At 49.4% G+C, this 26,440-nt stretch overlaps 1 protein-coding gene across 7 annotated transcripts in view; it reads right to left on the minus strand.

The window, feature by feature from the left end:
- The window catches only part of ARHGEF28 (Rho guanine nucleotide exchange factor 28), a 300,222-nt gene that overhangs the window by 244,416 nt on the left and 29,366 nt on the right, over positions 1–26,440 (minus strand). For all 7 annotated transcript variants that reach the window (XM_072745376.1, XM_072745372.1, XM_072745371.1 and 4 more), the window contains exon 2: positions 287–330. Coding sequence is in view for 5 of the 7 variants with exons in the window: in XM_072745372.1 (XP_072601473.1) it covers positions 287–319 (33 nt within the window). In the remaining 2 variants the exon portion in view is untranslated. The remainder of the gene's footprint in view (positions 1–286; positions 331–26,440) is intronic.

Raw genomic sequence — 26,440 nt, forward strand, 5'->3', positions numbered from 1 at the left:
GAATGAAACAGGGATTGCTCAATCCAGAAGTTATACAGTTTAAATGAAGTTACTCAGGGAAATATTATTAAAACCCAGATTTTAGAACTGAGAATCAATCAGTTTTAAAAGGGTCCACGTGAACACCTGAACAAGACAGTAACGCTCTATGGGTTTTTTTTTTTGTGTGTGTGTGTGTGTGAAAAGCCTCAACAACAATGGTGAGCCCAACATTTGTCCCCACTTCAGTCACACAGGTGTGTACAAAAGGGCACTCAGACCTGCCATCCAATGCGCAGGCACTTACATAAAGAGGTACTTCGCTGCAGCTCAACTCCATGGCTCCTGCATCTGCAAGAAGATAACGAATGAGAATTGTTATTACGGGAGGCACCGTAACCCACTAGCCCGACCGTGTCCTGCCCTGCAGTTGTCACCAACAGGAGGAAGAGCAACAGCTAGCAAAACGGCAGGCCCCAAATTATCAACTATGGGAAAGAGATCCTATCTGCACAAAACACACCCTGCTTTCTTCTTTCACACATAAGGGAACCTTTCAAACCCCAGACATCATCCTACTGACTGCTCTCGAAAGAGAAGTATTTCGAAAAGCCAAGAAAGTCACCATAAACATGGTCAAAGTTTTGCTGTAGTGAACTCCTTGAGTAACAGGCTACTCTGAGGTCAGAATCCACCTTGGTCCAAATGAGGCAGGAGACCTCAGGAACAAGGTAGGTCTTTCATCCAGAAGGCCAAAGATTTCAGTCACAGGGTCACAGGGGGCTCACTACTCTCTCCACCAGTTGCAGGCATCCCATCTCCCTCGGGGTACACCTGCTCCGTTAGGGCCCCACCCAGACGCCGGCTTGAAGCTCAAAGAGCTAGCACCACTCCAGAAGGGGCTCACCGAACACCTCCAGTGGGCTAACCGTTATGCAAAGATGATTGCCACGGGGTCCAGCCCTCAAAAACCTCTGTTCAACAAGAAAGACCTAAAGGCAAAGTGAAGAGTAGCTGCGTGAGAATTCTGAACGGGTCCGACAGGGAGACCCCACCAGCATCCGAGCTCTGCCTCTGGTTCCCAGGCCGCACTCCAGCTGCAGCATCCAGGGGACGTCTGCTAGGGTCGCAGGCGTATAGCAACCCAAACTGTGATATTTAGTACAGTAATATCCAAAGTATGCACTAGGCAAGAAGGAAAATCGGGGCACCCGGGTGGCTCAGCAGTTGAACGCCTGCCTTCAGCCCAGGGCATGACCCCAGGGTCCCGGGATCGAGTCCCACATCGAGCTCCCTGCATGGAGCCTGCTGCTCCCTCTGCCTGTGTCTCTGCCTCTCTCTCTCTCTCTCTCTCTCTCTCTCATGAATAAATAAATAAAATTTTTTAAAAAAGGAAAATACTCAAAAGTCCTATTTTTTAATAAAAACCTTTAACTTCAGTTTTATTAATATTTCATACACATGCTGCCACGGTGCCCTCCTAGGTCATGAGTTATATTCCCTAAGTCAAGCTCAGAGAAGACAGAAGGTCTGACAAGCTCATTTTCAACACACTGTGCCCTTTGGCAGTTGATGTAGACCGACTTAAGTGACTTTTTATATTATAATCAATTCTTAATAAAAACTAACCTCATAGGGATCCCTGGGTGGCTCAGCGGTTTGGCGCCTGCCTTTGGCCCAGGGTGCGATCCTGGGGTCCCGAGATCGGGTCCCGCATCGGGCTCCCGGCATAGAGCCTGCTTCTCCCTCTGCCTGTGTCTCTGCCTCTCTCTATCATAAATAAATAAATAAATTAATTAATTAATTAATAACCTCATAAACTGCATGAATGGCTTAAGGATTCTAGGAAGCAAACTTCAAATTAAACCTAATACTAATAAGAACGTGACAAATGAGACTCATTCCTAAATATGAATTTTTCATCAACCTTGCTACAAAATAAAAATGACTAAGATCAACAAATCGATAGCCCTCCCAAAAAATCAGCTATCAACTAGGTATTTAAAATATGAAAGTATACCCAATAGCATATAATACCATGACCCCGTACCCTAAATTTACATTATACTTCAAGATATCAGCAATTTTTTTATCTATGTTTACAATCATGCCATGCAAAATTTCAAGGCTTTAAAAAATTTTCACTAAACTTGATAAAATTAGATCTTTTTCAAATTTCTACTTATCAGCAAAGGAAGTGTATCCTACAGTAAATGGTTTTATTTCTATTTATTTTTTTAAGATTTATTTATTTTTTCATGACAGAGAGAGCGAGAGAGAGAGGCAGAGACACAGGCAGAGGGAGAAGCCGGCTCCATGCCGGAAGCCCAACACGGGACTTGATCCCAGGACTCCAGGATCATGCCCTGGGCCAAAGGCAGGCACCAAACTGCTGAGCCACCACCCAGGGATCCCCCAGTAAATGTGGTTTTAAAAGGAATGAAATAACACAGAAAATAATAAAACTAAAATGCATTCCTTATGAGCAAAACTTTGAACACTACCAACTATTCTAATAAATTCTAGAGCACCACCAAGCTGTGTGACACGTTTGGCACACACACATAAAAATACAGATGTTTTCCCTTACTCAGCTTTTTACATTTTATCTGATGATACATCTAAAAGAAACTACTTTTGATGAGAATATGGAGTTAATCTGAAGACTGAATTAACTCCTTTAATAAAAACTAATGTTCTCGGGGCACTTGGGTGGCTCAGGTGGTTAAGCACCAGTTCAGGTCATGACTCCGGGGTCCTGGGATTGAGCCCCACATTGTGGGCTATCCCTGGCCCTCTCTTGTGCACCATTCTCGAAAAAAGAAAAGAAAAGAAAAAAAGAAAAAAAAGAAAAGAAAAGAAAAGGAAGAAAAGAAAAGAAAAGAAAAGAAGGAAGGAAAGAGAGAAAGAAAGAAAGAAAAGAAATGAGAAAGAAAGAGAAAAAAGAAAGGAAAAGAAAGGAAGAAAGAGAAGAAAGAAGAAAGAGAAGGAAGGAAAGAAGGAAGGAAGGAAGGAAGGAAGGAAGGAAGGAAGGAAGGAAGGAAAGAAAGTGATGTTTTGTGGGAAAAGCATTCAACTACAACCACTGGAAGGGGAGCTGCTTGCATAATAAGCTTAAAAAACACCTTGAGTAACATTCATTCACTATGAACTTGAAAATGAAAAGTCCCCAGAACATCAATCACGGTGGTTAATATTACAGCAATAAGAATTTCAGTTGAATAGAGCCCATTACATCTTCAGATTAAAAAACAAAATTTCAAACATGGCCCAATCTTTCCAGTTTCTGCCATGAGCTAGGAAAGGATCACAAAAATCCATACACCGCGTGGAAGTGTATCGTTTATACTGCGGCAAAGTACTTTAAGGAGCTGTCGAGCTTAAACACGTACTACGTGGTTTTCTCTTTCCAAAACAGCAGGTTCCGGCTTTTCTAAGAAAAGTAGCTATTTATGACATGTCCTTAAAAACATTCATTTTTTTCCAAATAAATAGCCTGTTCCCTCAAGAAAGGGGTGATATTTTAGTAAGTGAAAAATATCTCAAAGGAAATTCAGGTTAGAGATAGGATAGGCTATCATAACATTTTGAAAAAGAATTATTAGTACACGTTACCACTGCTTTGTGACTTTGCTGCTATAATTAAAGCTTTGCAACCTAATAAAGCCCTCACATCTGCGGGCTTTAAATTCTGGGAAAATAAAAAAGCTTCCAAATCTACATAAATCTTTCAAAACAAATGTTTCACGGGTTTTCTATTTTAAAAACGTGGCAAGTTCTAAATTCTAAGAGGACTGACTGGGATCAGGGAAGAGGAGAGTTTGCAGTTGCTTTTAAACATTAGTGAACCCGTGTAATTAGTGGGTGGAATTAAAACACAAATCCCGGGGATCCCTGGGTGGCTCAGCGGTTTAGCTCCTGCCTTCAGCCTGGGGCATGACCCCAGGGTCCCAGGATTGAGTCCCGTGTTGGCTGCTTCTCCCTCTGCCTGGGTCTCTGCGCGCTCTCTCTCTCTCTCTCTCTCTCTCTCTCTCTCTCTGTCTCTCGTGAATAAATAAATAAAATCTTTAAAAAAAATAAAAATAAAACACAGATCCCCTAATTTTTAAGCACAGCTAGCGCTGTGCGTCTATTAGAATGTGTGTCTCCCGAGGAGGTTATCCTAACCGGCTGTGACACCCGCGGAATTCAACTGCAAAGTAAGAGCGCTTTGAACCAGACCTTCAGACCGAGGGTCTGTTACTAAACCAACAAAACGATGATCCAGGCGTCTTACGACTTTTGCTGACATGTATTACGTATTAATGCTTTTTTAACCAAAAAGGGTTATTAATGGCATTTAATCTTCATACCTTTTTAATTTGGGGGGTAGGTTTTAGAAAATATACTGCTGTGGAGCGCCTGGGGGACTCAGTGGCTGAGCATCTGCCCTCGGCCTAGGCCGTGACCCTGGGGTCCTGGGATCGAGACCCGCATCGGGGTCCCTGCTTCTCCCTCTGCCTGGGTCTCTGCCTCTCTGGGTCTCTCATGAATAAAAATCTATTAAAAAAAGAAAATGTACTGTCGCCATAGTACACTTTATAAATAAATACATTACGGACACACGTGGGTTTTTTGCTTGTCTGTTTTACTTAGGGTACCACATGCTGCAGATCTGCTCCTACCCAGGAAGGCCTGCTCCGCACGTAGGCTGTGGGCTCTTTGCCCGTGGTCCCCGGGCAGCCTGCATAGACCTGGGAAGGCCGAGGCGCCGGGGCTGGAGTCAAGGGCCAGCCAGCGCCGAGGGCCTGAGGCGGGGGCACATCGCACGGGCCACGGGGTCCGGTCCCCGGCCCGCTCAGCCATCGCGACGCCAAGGACACGGGTGTGTGCATCTGACCTGCACTCTCCTCCGTCCTCGGCCAGCAGGGGCCCGACGCCATCCTCCCGAGCACCTCGCACCTCCAAGAACTGGTCCGGCATCCCCGCCGCCTCTGCCCTTTGCCGCTGCTCAGTACAGAAACTTAACGACCATTTGGAACACCAACTGTTTTGTTTTTTCAAAGAAACTACTTTTTACTCAAAAAAAAAAAATGAAAAACAAAAAACTAGAGTCCCCACAATTCCCAGCCATGGTCCCAAACCTTCTGCGAACCCCTATGAGAATTTCCTAGTTGAGTCGGAGAGAGAACAGACGCAGGACAAACGTCTTAGACCCTCGGGAGCAGCAGGACTAAACCATGCCACGCCTCCCCTCACGTCAAGTTTAATGACAAAACCAGCTTCTATCTGCTACGCAAGCAACTGCCCACGTCCTACACACACCAGCGCTCACCACGCAAACGCTGCGCTCCCCATTCCATTTCCTAACGCCTGAGTTCTCCATCTGCAATTCAAAAAATTCTCAGACTCAAGTAGGTTGGGTTTTTTCATCTTTATTTTTCAAAAAGGTTTCCTGAAAAATCTAAAGCCAAAGTATTTCCACTCTTTCCACCAGACACCAGAATGATTCGAGGTCTTTGTACACAACCACAATTTTTAAGTTTCCTTCCAAAACGGGGGGGGGGGGGGGGGGGGGGGAGTCTTACAAAAACAACAACAACAACAACCATGAGATACAAAATCTTCAGGATTTCACACATATTAGAGAGAATACCTAATTTTCCTGTATCTTCATTTGCTGGTCACTTCTAATAAAAATTAGACCATTCAACAAGTGAAGAGAATATTCAAAATTAAAAATAAAAGAACATATAAATTCAAGTTACAGAGAAAGCAATCATTTTTTACTTTACATAATTCTAGGTTTCTAAGACTGATTCCATATAAAACCCATGACTTCAATTTTGTCCTGGAACATGCCAGAAATCTTTGGCTTGTATGCGTCTTATGAGTTCTAACAATAAATAATGGTCAAACGTTCGTTAATACTGTTAGGAACTACATTTGGAAGGCGAATGACGTGGTTAGGTGCTGTGCTCCTTGTTTGACAAACATCTCAGGGAGTCCTCCCAGCAGCCTTTTTTTTTAATCTTACTTTTTTATATAAATTTATTTTTTATTGGTGTTCAATTTGCCAACATATAGCATAACACCCAGTGCTCATCCCATCCAGTGCCCCCGTCAGTGCCCTCCACCCAGTCACCCCCGCCCCCTGCCCACCTCCCCTTCCCCCACCCCTAGTTCGTTTCCCAGAGTTAGGAGTCTCTCATGTTCTGTCTCCTCCCAGCAGCCTTAAGGGGAATGTGGAGGAAGTCTTACTCGCCTGAATCTTCATTCACAAATTGCTACGGTTACAAGGTTAGTCTGAAGCAAAAGTCACCTAAACCCAAGAATAATTCTCACATCACCTGACCCCCTGGAATATGAGGAGCAACTGCCTCCCACATCAGTTCTTGCCTCATCCACCCCAACTTAATATTACCATCGACTTTCCAGCCGACCCCCCTTGTACTTTAGATGTTTTATAGTTGTTTGTCTTGGTCTCGACATGGTTACAGGATGTTATAAATAATACAGATCAACCTAAGATAAAATCAGAAATCTCTCTCTTTTTATTTTTTAATGAAACAAGGTCAAATACAATTGAGAATAGTGTTTTTAGGTACTGGCAAATTCCTGAAATCCTAAAACTGCCAATCAACGAGAACATGGCAGAGATCAACGAACAAGTGGAAAAATGATCATAATGCAATAAAAGCTTAAAGATAATCTCAGCATTAATGGAAGAAGAATACGTTCTCCTCCCTATCCCCTGAGAAAACGGAAGAACTTCTTAAGTATTTCTAATAAAAATAACCCTCGGGGCACCTGGATGGCTCAGTAGGTTAAGCATCAGACTCTTGATTTCCACCCGGGTCATGATTTCAGGGTTGTAAGATCGAGCCCCATGTGGGGCTCCACACTCAACACAGAGTCTGCTTGGGATTGTCTCTCTCCCTCATCCTCTGCCCCTCTGCTTGCTCTTTTCTGTCTCTTTCTCTCTCTCCCTGAAGCAAATATCTAAAAAAAAAAAAAAAAAAAAAAAAAAAAAAACCCTCATACTAGTGCTCTGACAATCAAATAGGACAGCATCAATGTCCTAGTGTGCAATTAACCAATTTTGTCAGAGAAAGTCATACCCCCCCACCATCTCTCTCACACATGCACAAACTTCCCTCTATGTTCCTCCTAAAAAGAAAAATTAGCAGAGTTGAAAACTGCATTTACGCTAGGTCGCGCTGAACACAGCAAAGCAGGCATCCTAGCTTCCCTGCTTCCTAGCCGGTACTGCCACCCGCTAGCCACAGAAATAAAATACAAAGTCTTATAAATAATGCTCATTTTCGTAATTTTGGTTTCATTTTCAAAAAAAAAAAAAAAGAAAGAAAGATAGAACCCTGGGCCAATCTTTTTTCCACCACCGTTTCCTGTAAGGCCGTGGTCTCCATTTCAAAGAGGTTCACTTGAGGCGCTTCCCTGACACCCGCTCTTCCCCATAAAGGATGGGGTGGTGCCATCTCCACTTTACAGGAGTTTAAAAAATATATAAAAATAAAATCCGCAGCAAAACCGCAGCACTTGGCGGAGACCAAGCAGCCCCGAGAAGTAAGTGGCCAACCTGGCGGGAGTCCAGCGCGACCAACCCGTCAGCCCAGGGTCCCCTCAGCTCCAGGACAAGGCCGTCTGTGACATAAGCACAGTCTCGGCAAGGGCGCCTTGCTCGGCTCCACGGCAGCTGCCACCACGGGATGAAGGCCTCAGAACAGCCTGCACGCAGCCCCGGCGCAGCCGTGTGACCCGGGACGTCCCGACCCCGGGCAGCCTCTCGTCTGCCGGCCGGCGTCCCAAGACGTCATGAGGGCCGACAGGGCCGACGCTAGCGACAGGAAATACTTAGAGCCCAGCACACGCACTCAAGGGCGGGCTGCGGTTATCAAGCTGCCACTCAAGGTGGTCTACACGTCTGGGCGTCTCGGGTGGCCTCTAATTACGACACTGATCAAGATGACCCACATACCCTGGGGCCCGCGCAGCTCGGCCTCAGCGCAGAGGACCCTCCAAGCGCCCCGAGTCCGAAGGGTTCTCCGTGGCTCTGCAGGGCGGGGGCCTCCCCGTAGGGCTGGAAAACCCAGAGGGCGGAGCGAGGACCCCCGCCGGCTCCACTGCCAGCTCGGTCTGAAAGCTGTACGTGGGAACGGTGGTTGCCTGTAAGCAAACCCTCAAGCGTGGGATCCCGAGTGCATTGCACAGTGGTCACGCTAACTGCAGAAGGAGAAGAGAACGCGCCAGCAACCGGGAGGTGAGGCCAGGCCCACGGAAGGCGTTTCGGCCCCACACAGGGAAACGGGTAAGAGAGCCAAGCCTTTAACACGTCAACTGAACAAATTGAACTCCGATAAAAAAAATTTAAAAAAAAAAGAAAAAATTTATCAAAAAAAAAAAATCAACTGAACCTTTACCATCTCACACCGTTGACCGGTTTAGCATATCCTTCGCAATCAATGCAAAGCCCCTATCACGAGGCATCGTGGGTAAGACCCAACTACCAGGATGCCAATCCCCTTGATGGCCATAGGTCTCTAAAGTCCCTCGATCTCGCCCGGAAGTCACTTCATTGTCGCCTGTTCTGTGCCAAGCACCAGGGAGGCTGTCATGGGAAAGATTAAAATCTATAAAACACTACCGGCCCCGATCACTGATGAACCGACAGTCCAGACCCACATCCAGGAGAAGCTACAGGTTTGAAGGAGTAATCCCACCGACCCCATGGAACATGGTAGCATAGGGTACGCATCAAGTGATAAATGCATCGTAAGTGGAACGGGCGGCAGAGAAGGCCTGGCACGAAAAAATGAAACGCGGATGCTTGGTCTTCAGCAAACACTAAGGAGTCGGATAGGCTGGAGCAATAGGTTTGGAAGGAGGAAAGGTCACTGGCCCCCGACTTTTATACATAATCCATCCCTAAAACACACCAAATCTGCGACAAAGGGAGCAATAGAGTTTCAGAGGCCCAGGGTCCCTTGCCAGGGACTCGTAACACTAACTGCGTGTTCCATTTTGGTCATAATTTAACAATATATACCCCAGCTTTTCCTACAATGTGCTTTACTTTTGCTTTGTCTGCCTAAGGGCAGACAACTCATCAGCTGACGAACTAATTGGTACTGATCATTCTCCACTTTGGCAAAGGACCTTATCAGATTTATCAGACCCTTGTTTCTTTGTCGGCTTCTCATTTCTATGACTTTCCACTCATTTTTATAAAGCAAGGAAACACACTTGACCCTTGGACGACGTGAGTTTGAACTACTCTGGTCTATTCATAGACGGATTTTTGCTTCCATACGGATAGTCAGTGCTCTATATTTATTTCCCCTGCCTTATTTTCAACATTTTCTTTTCTCTAGCTTTACGGTAGTGTTGGAGCGTAATATATAACCACACGATTTCACTTGTGTGGAATCTGAAAAAATTAAACGAAAAAAGGCTTAGAACAATAAACTGGTAGTTGCCAGAGGGGTGGAAGGAGAAGCAAAGTAGGGGAAGGGCATTAAGTTTCTAGCTCGAAAACAAGTCATGGAGATGAAAGTAGCTCAGAGAATGGAGTTGATAGTATTATATTAATGCACGGTGAACACATGTATTATGGTGAGCACTGCGTATTGTATACATCTGTCAATCACTATGCTGGAACCTATAACTAGTTTAACATTACGGGTCAACTCAACAATAAATAAAAATTAAGATGTTTTTAAACGGATATAGCGAAATGAGTAGACCCAGTTCTGGACAAAACTAGCTGATGCACATGTAATAACTCAGAGAAACTCTAGAATGATCATTTAACATCCAGAATTATGACCTTAAAGCGAAGATTAAAAGAAAGGAGGCTTAGCCTTAGAAATAGGACTAGTCTTGGGGTGCCTGGGTGGCTCAGTTGGTTGAGTCTCCCACTCCTGATTTCGGTTCAGGTCACGATCGTGAGGTTGTGAGATCGAGTCCGATGTTGGGCTCCCTGCTTGCTAAGCACGAAGTCCGCTCGGGATTGTCTCCCTCTCCCTTTGCCCCTGCCCCAGCTGCTCCTTACATGCGCTTTCTCTCTCTCTCTCAAAAAGAAAAAGAAATGGGACTGGTCTCTAAATGTTTAATTTGGTTCAGTACATATATACTCAGAACTTCCTATATGTTTATTACTGGGAGAACAAAAAAATGTGTCTCCCTTCAGGTCCGTCTCAATCTATGTGACAAGAAAGGGCTACAGATGTGCAGTAGGTCAATAACCTAAGGAAAAGACAATACTAAGGGTCATATAAAGCTCTCAGGCATCGGAATACAGAAATGATTCCTCTCCGAGAAACCACAGGCCCAGTGAGAGAGGAAAACAAGACGACCATAGAATACATGTGGGGTTCTAGGAGTACAGGGAGGCAGAAATACTCTCGCCTCTCATAGCTGAGGTATCAGCATGGCTCCCCTAGGAGAGAGAGCCTGAGCTGAGCCTTTATATACATTTTTAGTTAGGGGCTCTCCTATCCCAAAAAAGTATCTAGAACGGGGCAGGGCATCTTTTCAGATTCTCAAATGATGGCATAATGGGATGGTGGAAAAAACTGAAGGGGAAAGGGACCTGCTGCTGGCGTTCAGCACCTGGGAACCGAGGAGGCCTCCTATAACGCCAGGTCAAACCTGCATAAAGAATCCTCCCATCCCAAATGCCAACACAGGTCTTTGTTGAAAAGCAGAGGAAGACGACGGACATTCACTGGGCGTACTAAGAAATGGGAGGACGTTTCAGGCACAGGAAATCATGGGCACAACTGCCCGGAGTGTCAAAGAGCTGTTCATGGAGGAACAAACACGGCCAGGAATTTTTTTAAAAAGTGTATGGTGGTGGTGGTGGTGGTGGTGGTGGGACAGAAGGATGGAAACGTGTCCCACATCCCAAAGATACATCTCACTAAGTAATGTGGACTCCAAGCCGGTGGGTAGCTTTAAGCACGAGAAGGATGTGATCTGAAATGTGTTTTGCAGAGGCCGCTGTGACAGCAGGCGGAGGAGTGATTCTGAGGTCAGGAACACCGATAAAACCCCACTGCTACCGTTCAGGGGTTAGGGTTAGACACTGGGCACCTCACTGGAGTGCACCATCACCGGGAGAGCAGACAAATCTGGGAGGTGAGGGGACAAACTGGACAGGCCTTAGTGCTTAACTAAACACAGGGGATAAAGACTTGGATGATGCTACGGTGACTCCTCGGCTCTTAGTGTGGGGAGCCGGGTACTGAGGGCTATTCATCAGGATAGGGAAGAAGAAAAGAGAAGCAAACAGGAGACCTCAAGAAAAAAAATAATAATAATAATAGGAGCATTGGCCATAATGAGTTTGAAATGTGGTAACTGGAGTCCAAGACAGGTCAAAACTAGGGATCCAGAGCTCAAGGAAGAGAGGTTTCGGCTGGAAAGAAACAGTGATCACACAGTAGTCAAAGTCGTCGGGGATTCACGCAAAGACCAAGGCCACACGGTGACCTGGAGAACGAGAGAAAGGTGGACGAGGAGTTCACTAGGACACTGAGAGAACCAGCAGCCAGGGCTGGCGCTGACGGACTAGGTTCTCTGACTGACGAGAACCTCCATACTCCTCTAATAGGGGAAGCCTCCTATCAGCCTCACGTCACAGGAAAAGTGAGGCACGGAGAGGCTGAGCACCTCGTCCAAGGTCACACAACGCCGAGGGGGCAGAGCCAGGACTCAAACCCGGGCAATCTGGGTCCAGACCCCGTACTCCTACCTCGATGGCTCCGTTGCTAGGTTGGGAATTTGGAAAGGGGGACTACGGTGACATGAACCAAGAGGGACAGACAAGGCCACAAAGGCTGTGGGTGGACGAAGCAAAGCACGCTGACAACTGAGAAGGACCCACTGGATCCGTAACTTGAGGAGTTGCTGGCTCCTGACCACAGCCTCGGTGTTGGAAGGATCAGCCCAGAAAGAGCCAGTGGAGCCATAACCAGGCAGTAAGACGTAAAGATGACCGTGTGGACCGGCAAGCTTCCCTCTAGACACTGGGGGGAAGGGAAGAGCTTTGTGGGTGAAGTCATCAGGAAACCCCCCCCCCCCCCCCGAGAAACGGGATCGTGGGCTGGGTCTTCAAGCAGGAAGAGGGGAAGAACTGGTGTTCAAATAGTTTCCCTGGTGAAAACAGAGTCAAAAATTGTTAATTTTTTTAATGAGTTATTTATTTGAGAGAGAGGAGGAGAGAATCAGCTCAAGCAGGAGGAGAAGCAGAGGGAGAGGAAGATCTCCGAAGCAGACTCTCCACTGGGGATGGAGCTTGACACTGGGCTCCATCCATCCCAGGACCCCGAGATAGCAACCTGAGCAGAGATCAGGAGTCGGACACTGAACCTACTGGGCCACCAGGGAGCCCCCAAAATCGTCCTGTTTTTCTGACTCCCACCCAGGTATACTCCTGCGCTCTGAACAAGTGTTACCTACAGAAGCTAGTAATAGGCACAAAGTGCTGTAACACTCTTTAAAAAAAAAAAAAAAAAAAAAAGGGCAGCCCCGGTGGCGCAGCGGTTTAGCGCTGCCTGCAGCCCAGGGCGTGATCCTGGAGACCCTGGATCGAGTCCCGCGTTGGGCTCTCTGCATGGCGCCTGCTTCTCCCTTTGCCTGTGTCTCTGCTACTCTCACTCTCTCTCTCTCTCTCTCTCTCTCTCTGCATCTCTATGAATGAATAAATAAATAAAACCTTTAAAAAAAAAAAAGGACTTTGTGCAATTCGCCATTTGGGATTTAACAGTAACACAAAGAAGTTCTCAAAGGATAAAGATCCCCCCCCCCCAAAAAAAAAAACAAAACAAACAAACAAAAAAAAACCTACAATGACTTACCAAAAAAATAAATAAAACCCTTCAACAATTTAAATGTCTAATTTAAAACATTACTCTGATTATTAATATGGGTATAGAGAAGCGTAGGGTCCTTCCCTCTAAAAACGTACAAAGACCAGTCGAAACACACAAACAGCTCAGTAGCTTCAACTCAAAAGCTTAATGGCTTGGTGTTGATTCGGGACACTTCCTGGGGGCTGCAGCGAAGTCAGACGGGGTCGCTCATTAGAAGTCAGAAGTTACTGGCCGGCACTTGAAGTGAAACAGAGACTCCTAATCGGGGCTTTTACCTTTTCGGTCTGTTTTTGTTTGTTTTTGGTTGGGACCCATGGGTGTTTGCAAGGACGAGGGAAGAACCCAGGGTATCAGGAGCGCCGGGGAGAACAGATCCCGGTGCCGTGGGGCTAGGGCTGTTCAATGTCCCATAACAAGGACCGTCCCATGTCCTTCTTGGCAATTACGACAGAGTTTTAATTTTGCTTCTAAAGGCTTGGGTGTAAAAAAAAATAATAAAAAATTTAAAAAAATAAAAAAATAAAGGCTTGGGTGTGCCTCTTCCACGACGAAGCCAGCCAGCTTCAAAAGGCTTCCTCCAGGAAGGGCATTCCTCACAAGACAGCTCCTACAGTCCAGAAAACCATAAACTACACATAATACTACCCCTGCTGTAATCGCCCAGGAACTAACATGAATTTTGTGTTTCTATGTCTACCATTAAAATTCCTAGGTATTCTTGTTTAAATTACAAATTACCCATCTCCTACTTCATAATACATAGGAATATCCTTTTTCAATAAAAATGCTAAGCCTCAGTATTTCAAAATTACCGTGGGGGAAAAAAGTCTTAATATCTCATTCCACATAGATTCCGCGGGGATGAAAGGTTTTGTTTTTCCTCCCCAGGAGAAACTTAAGAAATAAAACACTAAAAGCTTTCTCTCCAGGGGACAGCAAAGAATAAAGGTCTGTGTACAGGCCTGCTGTGGTCTGGGTGTCTGTGTCCCCCTAAAACAGACGGTGAAATCCTAATGCTATGAGTAGGTGGGGGCTCTGCGAAGTGCTTAGGAGGCTGGAACCTCCATAAATGGCATTATTTCCTTATGGGGAAAAAAAAAAAACCACAGAACTCCCTCGTCCCTCCTGCCATGTGAACACAGAATGAGAACCTCCGACCCAGAAGAGGGTCCTCACGCAGACCCAGCTGGCCCTCTGAACTCGGACTTCCAGCCTCCACACTATAAAAAATAAATGTTGGTTTATCAGCCACTTGGTTTGCGGTATTTTGTTACAGTAGCCCCAACAGATGAAGACAATTCCAAATATATGGCCAGCGCCCAATCAGCACTTCTCACCAACAACGCTCGGCTCACCTTGACCCCAACACACATGCACAGGCTCACACAAGCGCAGACAAGCGTACCTGTCCCCTGCTAGCTCTCCGTGTTCATGGTCTCCTCTAGGTGAAGGGTCACTAGCTGAGTAATATAATCCAGGTTCATGGGATAACGTCTCGATCATCCCTCCCAGGAGGCCATACCTTGGTCCAGAACGCTGACTGAGACAGGTGGGAGATGGGCTGAATGGTGATGGGCATGAAGGAGGGTGCTTGTTTTTTTGGTTTTTTGTTTGTTTTAGATTTTATTTATTCATGAGAGACACAGATAGAGAGAGAGAGACAGAGACCCAGGCAGAGGGAGAGGCAGGCTCCATGCAGGGAGCCCAATGCGGGACTCGATCCCAGATCCCGGATCCCGGGGTCATGACCTGAGCCAAAGGCAGATGCTCAACCGCTGAGCCACCCAGGTGCCCCAGTTGTTCCCGCTTTACTGACGTGTTCAAATCCTCCTATTTCTGTGCCTCTTCCCTTCTGCCCTGTGGTCAGCACTTATGCCAACGTGAATAAGCCAGGGTTCTTGTTCTGGGCAACTTCTAGTTTACTGGAAAAAGCACAAAATTAAACAGCTAATGCCATGTCACACCATGTGATGCTACCATGTAACCCTGAAGAGAAGCACCAGGTGCTATCAGAGAACCAAGGGAAGGCAGTGACCCTGGGTAAGCTTGTCCTTACAAGGTGACAAAGGCCTGTTAAATGTCTTTAAATCCAGACTTCTGCTCTTTCCGTATGATGGAGTCAATCACCTGAGGACCCTACTGCTTAAAATACTAGCTAGACTATTTTTAACAACAAGCAGGTTAGTCGAGCTCCCAGCAAGGGGGCCTTCCACGAGTCCTACAATTAAGACCCATCAAAAAACCACTGTGATGACCCCACAGAGAATCTTTACCCTGGAAAGGTTTGCTGGACTCCACCAAGACATTGGGTTTCCGCAGCCTTTGACAGCAAGAGACGAAGCTGCGGATGCACATGTGGCTGGGCGCCTGAACCGACCTCCTACATCGGACACGCCAAGGACATATGTCGTGAGCCAAACAGAGAATTACGACCAGGAGCAAAAGGAAAAGAGAGGGAACTCTGACCGTTTCAGTCTAAGCCTTTGCTAAGGTCGGGGAAAAGTGTTCTTTGGAAATCTTCGACTACAAAGTTTACATCAGGATAGTCCCGTGTGTGCTCGTGCGCGCATTTACGGTGAGCTCGGCCTCCCAGGGCTCCCACGGGGGGGCGCCTCATCGGTCGCAGGCCCACAGGGCAAAAATCCCGACACTTGACAAAACTACTGATCATGAGAAAGACAATAAAACAGCAAAATTAGACCCTCAGAGGTTCAAGTAATAGACTAACCAAATGTTCCGCAACAGAAGGATGTTTGATGCTAAAAAACAACAACAACAACAACAACAACAAACACCAAACTAGAAACTTACGGACAGAACACGATTTGTTCCTGGCTGCCATGACCAAGAACCAAACAACGTCAGAAAGTAACAGGTGGCGGGTTGGAAACTCAGTGCAAGGGGATCCCCGGGGGGCTCAGCGGGTGAGCACCTGCCTTCAGCCCAGGGCGTGACCCCGGGGTCCCGGGATCAAGTCCCACGTCGAGCTCCCTGCATGGAGCCTACTTCTCCCTCTGCCTGTGTCTCTGCCTCTCTCTGTCTCATAAAATAAAATAAAATAAAATAAAATAAAATAAAATAAAATAAAATAAAAAATAAAATAAATAAAATAAAATAAAATAAAATAAAATAAAATAAAATAAAATAAAATAAAAAAAATAAAATAAAATAAGTGCACAGGTTACGGAGCAAAGAAAGGAAATTCAGGAGATCATCAGCAAACTGCAGTCTTGATCTTAAGAAGTTACCCCGAATACAGCCCAGGGTCAGAAACGGAGAAAAATATGAAAGAGGATAAGAAACAGTATATACGGAATGAGAAGGTCTAGTATACTCTAAAAAAAGATTTTATTTATTTGACAGAAAGTGAGTAAGTGCATGCAGAAGCAGGTGGACTGATGAGCAGAGAAAGAGGGAGCCGCAGACCCTCAGCTGGGTGGGCCCCAGGTTCACGACCTGAGCACCCCGGGCGCCCCGTCCAGTACACTTTACACACTGAAACTGAGAAAAATAAGAAGTTCAACAGTATTTTAAGGAGCTTTTGGAGAATTTCCGTTAGTTGATAATATTCTCAGATTCTGAAAATATATAAAGTCCCAACAACATCTAGATACGTCAAAGGATAGAAGATCTTTAAAAGGTACTTTGGCAAATCACATCTGTTGTGCGGTTTCGTTTAATAATGAAAATTATACATCTTGTATGAGAAACTGAGGAAAATGCACACTACAGAGAACTGTTCATATTGGCTATGATTTAGAATTTCGTGGAGTGATAAAAAAAGGTCTTCAAGTTTTTAAAAACGCTCCTCTGACTTATAATAAGATTCATAAATAAGACACGTGCTCATTTCTTAAACGCTTACGTTTTTGCATTTAAATTGTATTTCATTTAAAGGTGTATTTAATTTGCACTTCCAGTTAACAGTTTTTTACATTTTAAAGGTTTTGAATCTTAAAACCAAATTCAGCCACAAAAGGAAAATCAACTAACACACCTGGGCTCCACACTTTTTTTTTTTTTTTTTAGGTTTTATTGATTTATCCAGGAGCGACACAGAGAGAGAGGCAGAGACCCAGGCAGAGGGAGCAGCAGGCTCCATGCAGGGAGCCCGATGCGGGACTCGATCCCAGGACCCCGGGGTCACGACCTGGACCAAAGGCAGGGGCTCCACCGCGGAGCCCCAGGGGCACCCTGACTCTAGACTTTTACAGCTGTTTGCCTCCAGGTCTCTGTTTACTTACAAGTTAAAAAAAAAAATGGGACAGTCGTTTGCACAGTGCAAGTGTGCAGAAGGCCAGACGGGCTGCTCTGGGTTCGCCCGCACGGCGAGGCTTTCGATTCCGTGCCCTAAAGCAAAACGCGCCTCCCGCAATTGCCCCTGTTTGTCCTATGCTGCCCTCGGACACCAGGCAGAACCAGGGTCCCCCTGCCCCCACCCGAGGACCCTGTATCCCACTCGTCGGCTCCTTGGGCCTTCTCCGGGAGGAGCACGTCTCACGGAGGAAGGCCCAACTGCTCTGATCTGCCTCCACCGTCCCTGACGGCGCCCAGGGTAAGGCCAGCCCTCCGAGTTGCCCTCTTGGACCCACTCGCGACTTCCCCGCTTCCCCACCCCGGATGCTGGCGATGGGGGGTAGTTGCCCTCTTGGACCCACTCGCGACTTCCCCGGCCCTCACTCCACGGCCACCTAGCTCACGGTCCCCGCACGTGCACCGGCCAGCACAGCCTAGACGGCCTGCTACATGGTCGGCAGCGCGGCGCCCTCCGCACGCCCGACCCAGCCCGGATCTCGATGCCGGGTCAGACAGTCCACACTATTTGTAGCCCTTTACACCCCTGCTCAAGAGCAAACCTTGCCCCGGGGTGCCCATCACCTCAGGCACAAACTCCCCAGCGGGCATCCGGAACCTTCCACGATATTGTTCACACTACGTATAACGCATCACTCGCCACGTCTACACACAAATCTCCCCTGGACCCAGGTCAGCTCCCCCGCGGGCCCGCAAACCCCAGGCTCCCCTGCCCGATCCAAACCCTGACCTCCACGGACCCCACCGAACTGCTCCCACAGCGCGGCACGGGCCCACCTGTCTCATAAAATCTGTTGTGGGGATCAAGGGGAGTCCAGTCGGCAAAATATCAGAATAGCACAAACGCCCAGGGTCAAATTCCAGGGTCCCCCCTCCTGCTGCACCCCCAGCGGCCTCCCCGAGATCTTTCATTCATTCTATGATCTAACGATTGTATCCTCATACCTTCCGCTCAGCGTTTCAGGTTCACCGCAGCTCCCAGCTCGACCTTCCTCTTGCGCCGTTTGCTGCATCCTCCGCGCATCAACACATGACTGGGACACTAAACTCAGTCGTTATATTTGAGACCGGAGGGCAAAAGTAGCTTTGTAAGCACTGCTGATGCATTAAACGGCCTCCGAGGACCCATGGGGCATGAGGACGGTACGCGGTGAGGGTACGAAGCTGGATGAGAAACAAAAGCTCTGACCCTCTGATACTTATGCTACAGTTTATAGATTTTTTTTTTTTAGTACACTTCAAAGCGATACGTAGTATTTTTTAGACGGAGCAGAGAATAGAGAAGAGGGGTGGAGCGTGCAGGGCCCCATGTTCAAGGCAGTGGTCAGGGCAGGTGTCGCTGTGAAGGGGGAGAAGAGGGCGCGAAGGGGACAGGACGGCTGAGTGTGAAGAGGCGGGAGGGAGCAGGGCAGCCGGCTGAGCCGAGTGTCACACGGGAGCAGCACCTATGGGCTGTGGAAGCCTTGGGTGGGGGGGAGGATGAGGACAGGGCACAACGGGAAGCCCGGCCATCACATGGCCCAGCCAAAGGGGACAAGAGGGGACACATACTGAGCCACAGACAGGCAGCCGGACAGGCAGCCGGGAGGCCCAGGGCCAAGCAGGGCCCTGCTGGGGGCCGCCACAGTAAGGGCCAGCAAAAGGCTGCACCAGCAAAAGGCTGCTCTCCAACAGGGCCCCCGCCACACGTCCCCAGGGCAGAAGCAGCAGGGCTTCCTGGCAAACCCCAGTGGGACAGGGGAGACTGAAGTGGCCTCTGCAGCGGGTGGCCTGGGCGGAGGTTGAGGGGGCCGGCCTCGCTTTTGAGGTGCCCACACGCCTCCCCCATCCCAGGGGCTCCAAGGAAGGCCAGGGGAGGGGGCGCTTCCCGCCTGCACTGAGCCTCCACCCGGGCGCCTCGGTGCAGCCACGCCTGGAGGGCGCTCGACCACCGCCAGCTGCATCCAGAGCCTGCCGTGGCTGCCCAGTCCCAGCTCCAGATGGGGCCCCGGAGGCACTCGAGCGGCCCAGACGTGAGAGAGAACCCGATCAGCAGCGCTGCTTCCCCTGGGGAGGCCAACGGACTAAAGCAACGGGAGTGTGGGTCTCTACCAGCCACCAGCTGAGGCGAAGGCCCTGCCCCACCTCCACCTCCGCACTCGGGCTTCTCCAAGTGCAAACACGGCCTCCGCTAAATGGTATTTCCCACGGCCACGCACAGCACTTTTGGGAGGGCTCATGAACAAGGGTGGACGAGACACCGCGAGCCACTCACCTAAAGGGACAAGGAGACGCTGCTTGGGAGTGTTTGAGGTCCAGGCACAGCCACTCCTCTTCCCACCAAGCCCAGGGAAATCAGCCACCTGAAGTCACCCCGGACGGGTGGATTCCAAAGACACAAAGTGAAGTCACCTGAGAGACCCTCCTGGTGAGGTATGATCCCAACACAGGGATGCCCGGCAACGTGCCATCTCTCATAATAAAAACACATGTTAAAAATCACTTAGAAACCAACAGCATGAGGATCCCGGTGGGGGGGGGGGGGCTCAGCGGGTGGGCGTCTGCCTTTGGCCCAGGGCATGACCCCGGGGTCCCGGGATCGAGTCCCGCGTCAGGCTCCCTGCATGGAGCCTGCTTCTCCCTCTGCCTGGGTCTCTCATGTATAAATATATAAAATCTTTAAAAAATTAAAATTAAAAAAATTTTTTTAAAAAGCCAAGAGCAGGATGTGGCTATAGGAAGGCCGCACAGAGGAGTCAGGGGCGTTGACCCCTGCGCCCCAGTGAAGCCAAAGCCCTAGCTGTTGCACGAACCCGAATCTTCCCTCCACCGCAGGAGAAAACCCCAACTGCTGCCCAAGGGCCGTGCAGGCAAGCGCACAGGGGGAGCCACCCCTGAAGAGAGCTCCATGGAAGGCGCTTCCCCCGCTGTGTGAAGGCCGCGCAACGGCACTCAAACCATCACAAGTCACGCTGGCCTGAGCAGGCCGCAGGGGGACCCAGCTCACAATGCCCGCCAGCTGCCCTCCCCGCGGCCACCTCCCACCCGCCTGCCCCTCAGGGACCCAGGCTCCTCGCAGGTCAGAACCAGGGAAGCGCGGCGGGAAAGGATCAGACCCCGGGGAGCACAGCGGCCACCTACTGACACGGAGGCCACGGCTAAGAGGACCTGAACCACAGGCCCCGTGGCCGGCGTTCCTTCCGACAGCATCCCCGGGGGCAGGGGCCCAATGACCTGCTGCGGTCAGTGAGGTCCAGCCCCCAACCACCGAGGACATACGGGGGGTTCCACATCTTCGCAGCCTGGCGCACTGGCTGCACCCGACTAACCCCCCACTGGCTTCCCCGCTCCGCTCCCGCCAACCCACGTGGCTCAGACCAGAAGGTTCAACTTCCAGAATCGCCCTGGGTGTCGGCCCCCCGGCCTCCAGCCTCAGCCCCTCAGGGGCCCCCCACTGCCAGGAGGCATAGGGGCTGCTTCTGCACCCGCCCTTCTGGCCCCAGTGGCCTGGGATGCCTCCCAGCACTTCATACCAAGCTTCCCTCCCCTCTTCTCTGGAGCGGGGGTCTAGCACCCCCTTGTTAGCACGTGCCTCCCTTCTCTGAGGAGCCCCGTGTGCAGCTCTGATAGGGAGCAGGACCTCACTGTCCTTACAGAAGCCAGTGGGGAACCATCCTCTCTCCGAGCCCAGGGCAGCCAGGGAGGGGAGCGTGCGCAGGGCGCATAAGCAGGGGCACACCCTTCAACGAGTCACGACATGGGGGCACCTAGGACTTACGGGGCCGCTGGGGGCTCAGCGGTGGAGCGTCTGCCTTCAGCCCAGGCCAGGACCCCGGGGTCCTGGAATCGAGTCCTGCAGGGGGAGCCTGCTGCTCCCTCTGCCTGGGTCTCTGCCTCTCTCTCTGCGTCTCTCAGGAATAAATAAATAAAATCTTAAAAAAATAGAAAAAGGATCCTACTCCTGCACCAAATCATTTGCTGTCGGCTCCCAAGAACCACGGCTGATGTGCTCCCTGGCTTATTTCACACAGCCCCCCTTTACAGACCAGTCATTCTCCCCAGGATGGTCTCATTCAATGCCCCCCCCCATCCCATGTGTGCAAGTGCTCCCCTGTGCCGTCTCCCTGGGACACACAGGACAATGTGCCCTGACAGGGTCAGCACAAGGCAGGACACCGAAGCCCAAACGCGGTCCAGGAGCCGCGTCCTGAAGGGTCAACGCAGGTCAAGCCGACCAGAGGGGCGAACGGAGGGGCCAGGGTGCTGCAGGCCAGCACTCGCACCAAGGACACAGCACCGCAGACCCCATGAGCATGGGAATCCCTTCCTGGGGCTGCACACAGGACACAGGGCCAGAGCTCCACGCCCCGAAGCCCCGCGTGGCCCACCGGCCAACAATGAGCCTCCGTCCTGAAGGTCCCGCGGTGCATTCCACTGAGTCCAGCGTGAAGCCGAAGGAGATCGAAGCACTATCTTTTTTTTCCTAATTCGCTTTTTGAACTTCCTGCAGTTTACTCTAAATATACACACTCTCCTCCAAAAAATACGACATAAGGTGAAGCCAAGGGACCCGCCTTCGTCACATCCATCCTGCAATGGCTTCATTCTGTATGCAGAGCACCCGAAGGGGACAAAAAAAAAAAAAATCAAAAGGGAATAGAAGGGAAGGGAGAAGAAATGGGTAGGAAATATCAGAAAGGGAGACAGAACATAAAGACTCCTAACTCTGGGAAACTAACTAGGGGTGGTGGAAGGGGAGGTGGGCGGGGGGGGGGGGGGGAATGGGTGACGGGCACTGAGGGGGGCACTTGACGGGATGAGCACTGGGTGTTATTCTGTATGTTGGCAAATTGAACACCAATAAAAAATAAATTTATTATTAAAATAATAATAATAAAAAAAATCAACTCGACGAGTTCCTGAGCCAAAGCAGAGCAGCAGAAGCCATGCGTGCAAGGTCGTGAAAGAGACGAGGGCAGGAGGGAGGCACCCGCACCCGATGGTCCTCTGAGCACACGTGTGACCGTGGGTGGCTCATGTGACCTTGTTGAGCCTCGTCTGTTCGTCCGTAGAAGAGTCAGGACGCCGGGGCCTATGCGGCCAGGGTGAGGAGCTGACCGTGCACGGGGCACTGGGCGCCCAGGACGGGCTCCTACGTCAACTTTTCTTTCCAAGAAAGCGCTCCGAGTCCTGGCAGGCCCACGACACACCCTGACCCGTCCCCGGAGAGCCAAGAGCCCAGAGTCAGGAGGTCAGGTTCCTACACCTGTCGTCCTTGTCACCGTGCGACTTAGAGTTCCACCCCCCGGGAACCCCCACCCCACTGCCCCGGGCATAAAACAGGGGCTGTGGCAGGGCAGGGCAGGGCAGGCGCCTCTGGGGTTCAAGGTTGAGCTGAAGCCCCATGTGGGGCATAGAGCTGACTCCACCCAAAAGCAAAAACTGAACATAATTGCTGCCCATCCCGGGACGGGTAAGGATGAAATAAGATCCGAGGAAACTCTGGGCACCAGCCGCAGAAGGCGTCCCAGAGCCTTTGCTCACTCACAGTGACCTTCTCCGAGTCACTCCTGACGCCACCTTTGAATTTCCAGTTCGGCCACTTTCCTCCGTCTCTCACGCCCCACAAAGACTCGGGGGGGGGGGGGGGGGGGCCTCCGTGTAATTGCGCCCGGCTCCCGCTCCTTCCTGCCTGCCTGCCAGGACCTAGTGCCCTTTGCCTCTACCCCCCCAGGTCATCGCCCCTACCCCATAACCGTAGGGAGACCTGTGCCTGCCTCTCCCGCTTCATCACCCGGGCTGGGAATTCCTAGCCCCTCTTGTCCCCAGGCCCCAAGGCCTCCGGGAGCCACACTCCTCCCCAGCTCTGCACTCCTGACCTGAATCTTCGACTTTTTTTTTTTTTTTAACTAAATTCTGTGATTGCTCCCTTCTGCTTATATCATCTCTTCTTAAGGGAACAGATTTTTAAGTACTCATCCCCTCTCCCCGTTCGCTATAAATTTGGAGTAGAGGAAAAATGTGAGCACAGAGGAAAGCGTGGACTGGAGATCCTCAGACCTCCTTGCTCGTGTAAACTTCGACGCTCGGCTCATTTCGGGGAACCCCGGGGAGCACGTGCTGTGTGGTCAGAGGGCCCATGGCGAGGGGAGCCAGCTGCTGGGGCCACGGCCGAGAAGTGGCAGAAGGACGCGGCAGCGAGCACACAGGGCACACGGGAGGCCGGGAGGCCGGGGAGGCCGCACTGCAGGGCCGCCTGCTGCCCGGATGCCACAACCACGGCTTAACAGACCCGCCTCGGCCCTGCCCAGCTTGACACGAGGCTGCTCTTCCTCGGCCCCGGGCCTGTGGAAGGCGAAGAACAGTGACAGAAAACGTCACATAGGGATGCCCGGGGGCTCAGCAGTGGAGCATCTGCCTTCAGCCCAGGGTGTGATCCTGGAGGCCTGGGATCGAGTCCCACGTCGGGCTCCCTGCATGGAGCCTGCGTCTCCCTCTGCCTGGGTCTCTGCCTCTCTCAGTGTCTCTCATGAATAAATAAATAAAATCTTAAAAAAAAAAATGTTACGTAGCCACTGAAAAAGACTTTGGAAGGATGACGAATAACGAAAACGTGACCAAAGTGATAAGTGGAAAGCAGAGCACGTCCAGTATGTGTGTGATTTCAGAGATGCCGCACGCGCTGCTGCCCATGGCGGGCTTGCCCCACCTGCTGACACCGCGTGGAGAAACGGGGACACGAGCAGCCTGGGAGCCCTGCACCCACACCTGCCCTTGGGCCCCCTGCTGTCTCCAGACACCCCCCCTGCACCCCTCGCTCCCAGCAGGCAGGTGCATCCTGCTCCCTGCGCTGATGCCCTGAGGTTGCAGCTAGAAACGCAAGCGCGCTTCCCACCACCTCGTCCCCCGCGGCCCTCGGCCTAGGCTGGCTCACCCCATTTCCCCATCACAGTTGGGGCTCCCCTTTGGTGCTCCGGGAACAGCCATCCCCCTGGAAACCAGCCCACAGTCACCAGAATGGCTACAACCACCGCAGAAGAAGCAAGAGCTGGTAGGGACATGGGGAAGGGGGAGCCCGTCCGCTGCCCGAGTAGCGCATTGCAGCCGCACAGGGGGGCAGCGCGCAGGTTCCCGGGCAAGGTCAGCGCAGGTCCGCTCTGCAGCCCAGCCTCCATGCCTCTGGGATCTGCCCCCGAACCAGAACCAGAACACTGACTCAGCCGGACCCCTGCACTCCGACGGCCGCAGCAGCCGCGTCCACAATGGTTGAGCTACGGAAACAGCTCCGGTTTCCTGACCCGTAAAACAAGACGCATGAACTACCTTATGGCTCCACCATTTTAAATGTCTATTTTAAATCCACTTAGTTCATAGAGTTTCCCACTAATGGCAGGTGACCATGGGTGACTCAACACTTCCCTGCGTCTCCCAGCACCCATCACAGGCGCCCATCACAGGCTCCCTCCTCCATCCCCATCACCTATTTCACCCATCGTCCTCCCCCCCCCCACCTCCCCTCTGATGACCATCTGTTTCTTGGTTCCCCTCCCTTTTTTCTTGGCCCCTTTGCTCATTTGTTTCTTAAGTTCCACACATGCATAAAATCATATAGCATTTGTCCTCCTCTGACTTATTTCACTTGCCACAACACTATCCATCCCATGTCCTTGCAAATGGTAAGATTTCATTCTTTTGAGGGCTGAGTAATATCCCATTGCATATACAGACCACCTCTTCTTTATCCATCATCTATCGATGAACACCTGGGCTCTAACCATACTTTGGCCATTATGGACATTGCTGCTTAAACACTGGGGTGGCAGGTGCCCCTTCGGATCACTGTCCTGTGGTTCCATACACGTTTTAGAATTCTTTGTTCCAGCTCTGTGAAAAATGCTCGTGGCATTTTGATAGGGATTTCATTAAATCTGCCAATTGGTTTTGGTAGTAGAATCATTTTAATACTTGTTCTTCCAATCCATGAGCATGGAACATCTTCTCATTTCTTTTTGTCTTCAATTTCTCTCATCCATGTCTTATAGTTTTCAGGGTACAGATCTTCCGTATCTTTAGTTAGGTTTATTCCTTAGTATCTTACAGTTTTTGATCCAAATTATAAATGGGATCGATTCCTTGATTTCTCTTTCTGCTGCTTCATCATTGGTGTACAGAAACGCCACAAATTTCCACACATTGGTTTTGTAACCCTCAACTTTACTGGGTTTGCTTATCAGTTCTAGTTGTTTTTTTGGTGGAATCTTTCAGTTTCCTACATAGAGTATCATGTCATCTCTAAATAGTCAAAGTTTTACTCCTTCCTTGCTGATTTGGATGCCATTTATTTCTATTTCTTGCCTGATTTCTTTTTTTTTTTTTCTTGCCTGATTTCTGTGGTTAGGACTTCTAGTACTTGTGAATGAAAGTGGTGAGAGTACACATACCAGTCTTATTCCTGACCGTACAGGAAAAGCTTTTTTCCCCCACCCCACGTAGGATAATATTAGTTGTGGGTTTTCATATATGGTCTTTATTATCTCCTAAACCTACTTTGTTGAGAGTTTATCATGAAAGGATGTTGTTATTTGTCAAATGCTTTTTCTGCATCTACTGAAATGATCGCAAGGCTTTTATCCTTTCTCTTATTTATGCAATATATTGTGTTGATTGATTTGTGGATACTGAGCCACCGTGCAACCCAGGAATAAACCCCACTTGACCACAGTGAATGATTTTTTAACATATTGTACAAATCCATCTTAAAGAAGGTCACAATGGAAGTTCTCAGAATCTAAGTCTGATATTTCTGGCTCCTCCTTGCTCTACCACCAGTAAGTCATCCTTGTCATGTAAAGCCTCATCCAAACCCTCTTCAATTATTTTTTCTTCTAGATCAGATACTTCTGGGTCCCTCTCCCACCCCATCCCTCTGCCCAACCTCACCACCACCAAAAATATATGTATCAAATAGGGTGGAAACATCATAGAAGTTACATTTAGAAGGCAGGACCACATAATGGTTAAAAACCTAATATTTAGATTCAGATATGGGTGTAAATCCAATCTAGTAACTCACTGGCTTATGACTCCAGGCTAGTCACTCAGCCTAAATCGCTGATTTTTCACCTAAAATATGGGCATCAAAATAATGCCTACCTCATAAGATCATTCTAGGGGGAAAAAAATGAGTAACATAAATGAAGCCCTGAGCAAGCAAAGCACAGCTTGATGGAAATGAGATACTCCTGCAAAAGATGACAAACATAGGAAATTCATCCGAAGGGCTACGCCTGGGA

The sequence above is a fragment of the Vulpes vulpes genome, unplaced genomic scaffold (assembly GCF_048418805.1).
Source record: "Vulpes vulpes isolate BD-2025 unplaced genomic scaffold, VulVul3 u000000652, whole genome shotgun sequence".
NCBI classification, from domain to species: Eukaryota; Metazoa; Chordata; class Mammalia; order Carnivora; family Canidae; genus Vulpes; species Vulpes vulpes.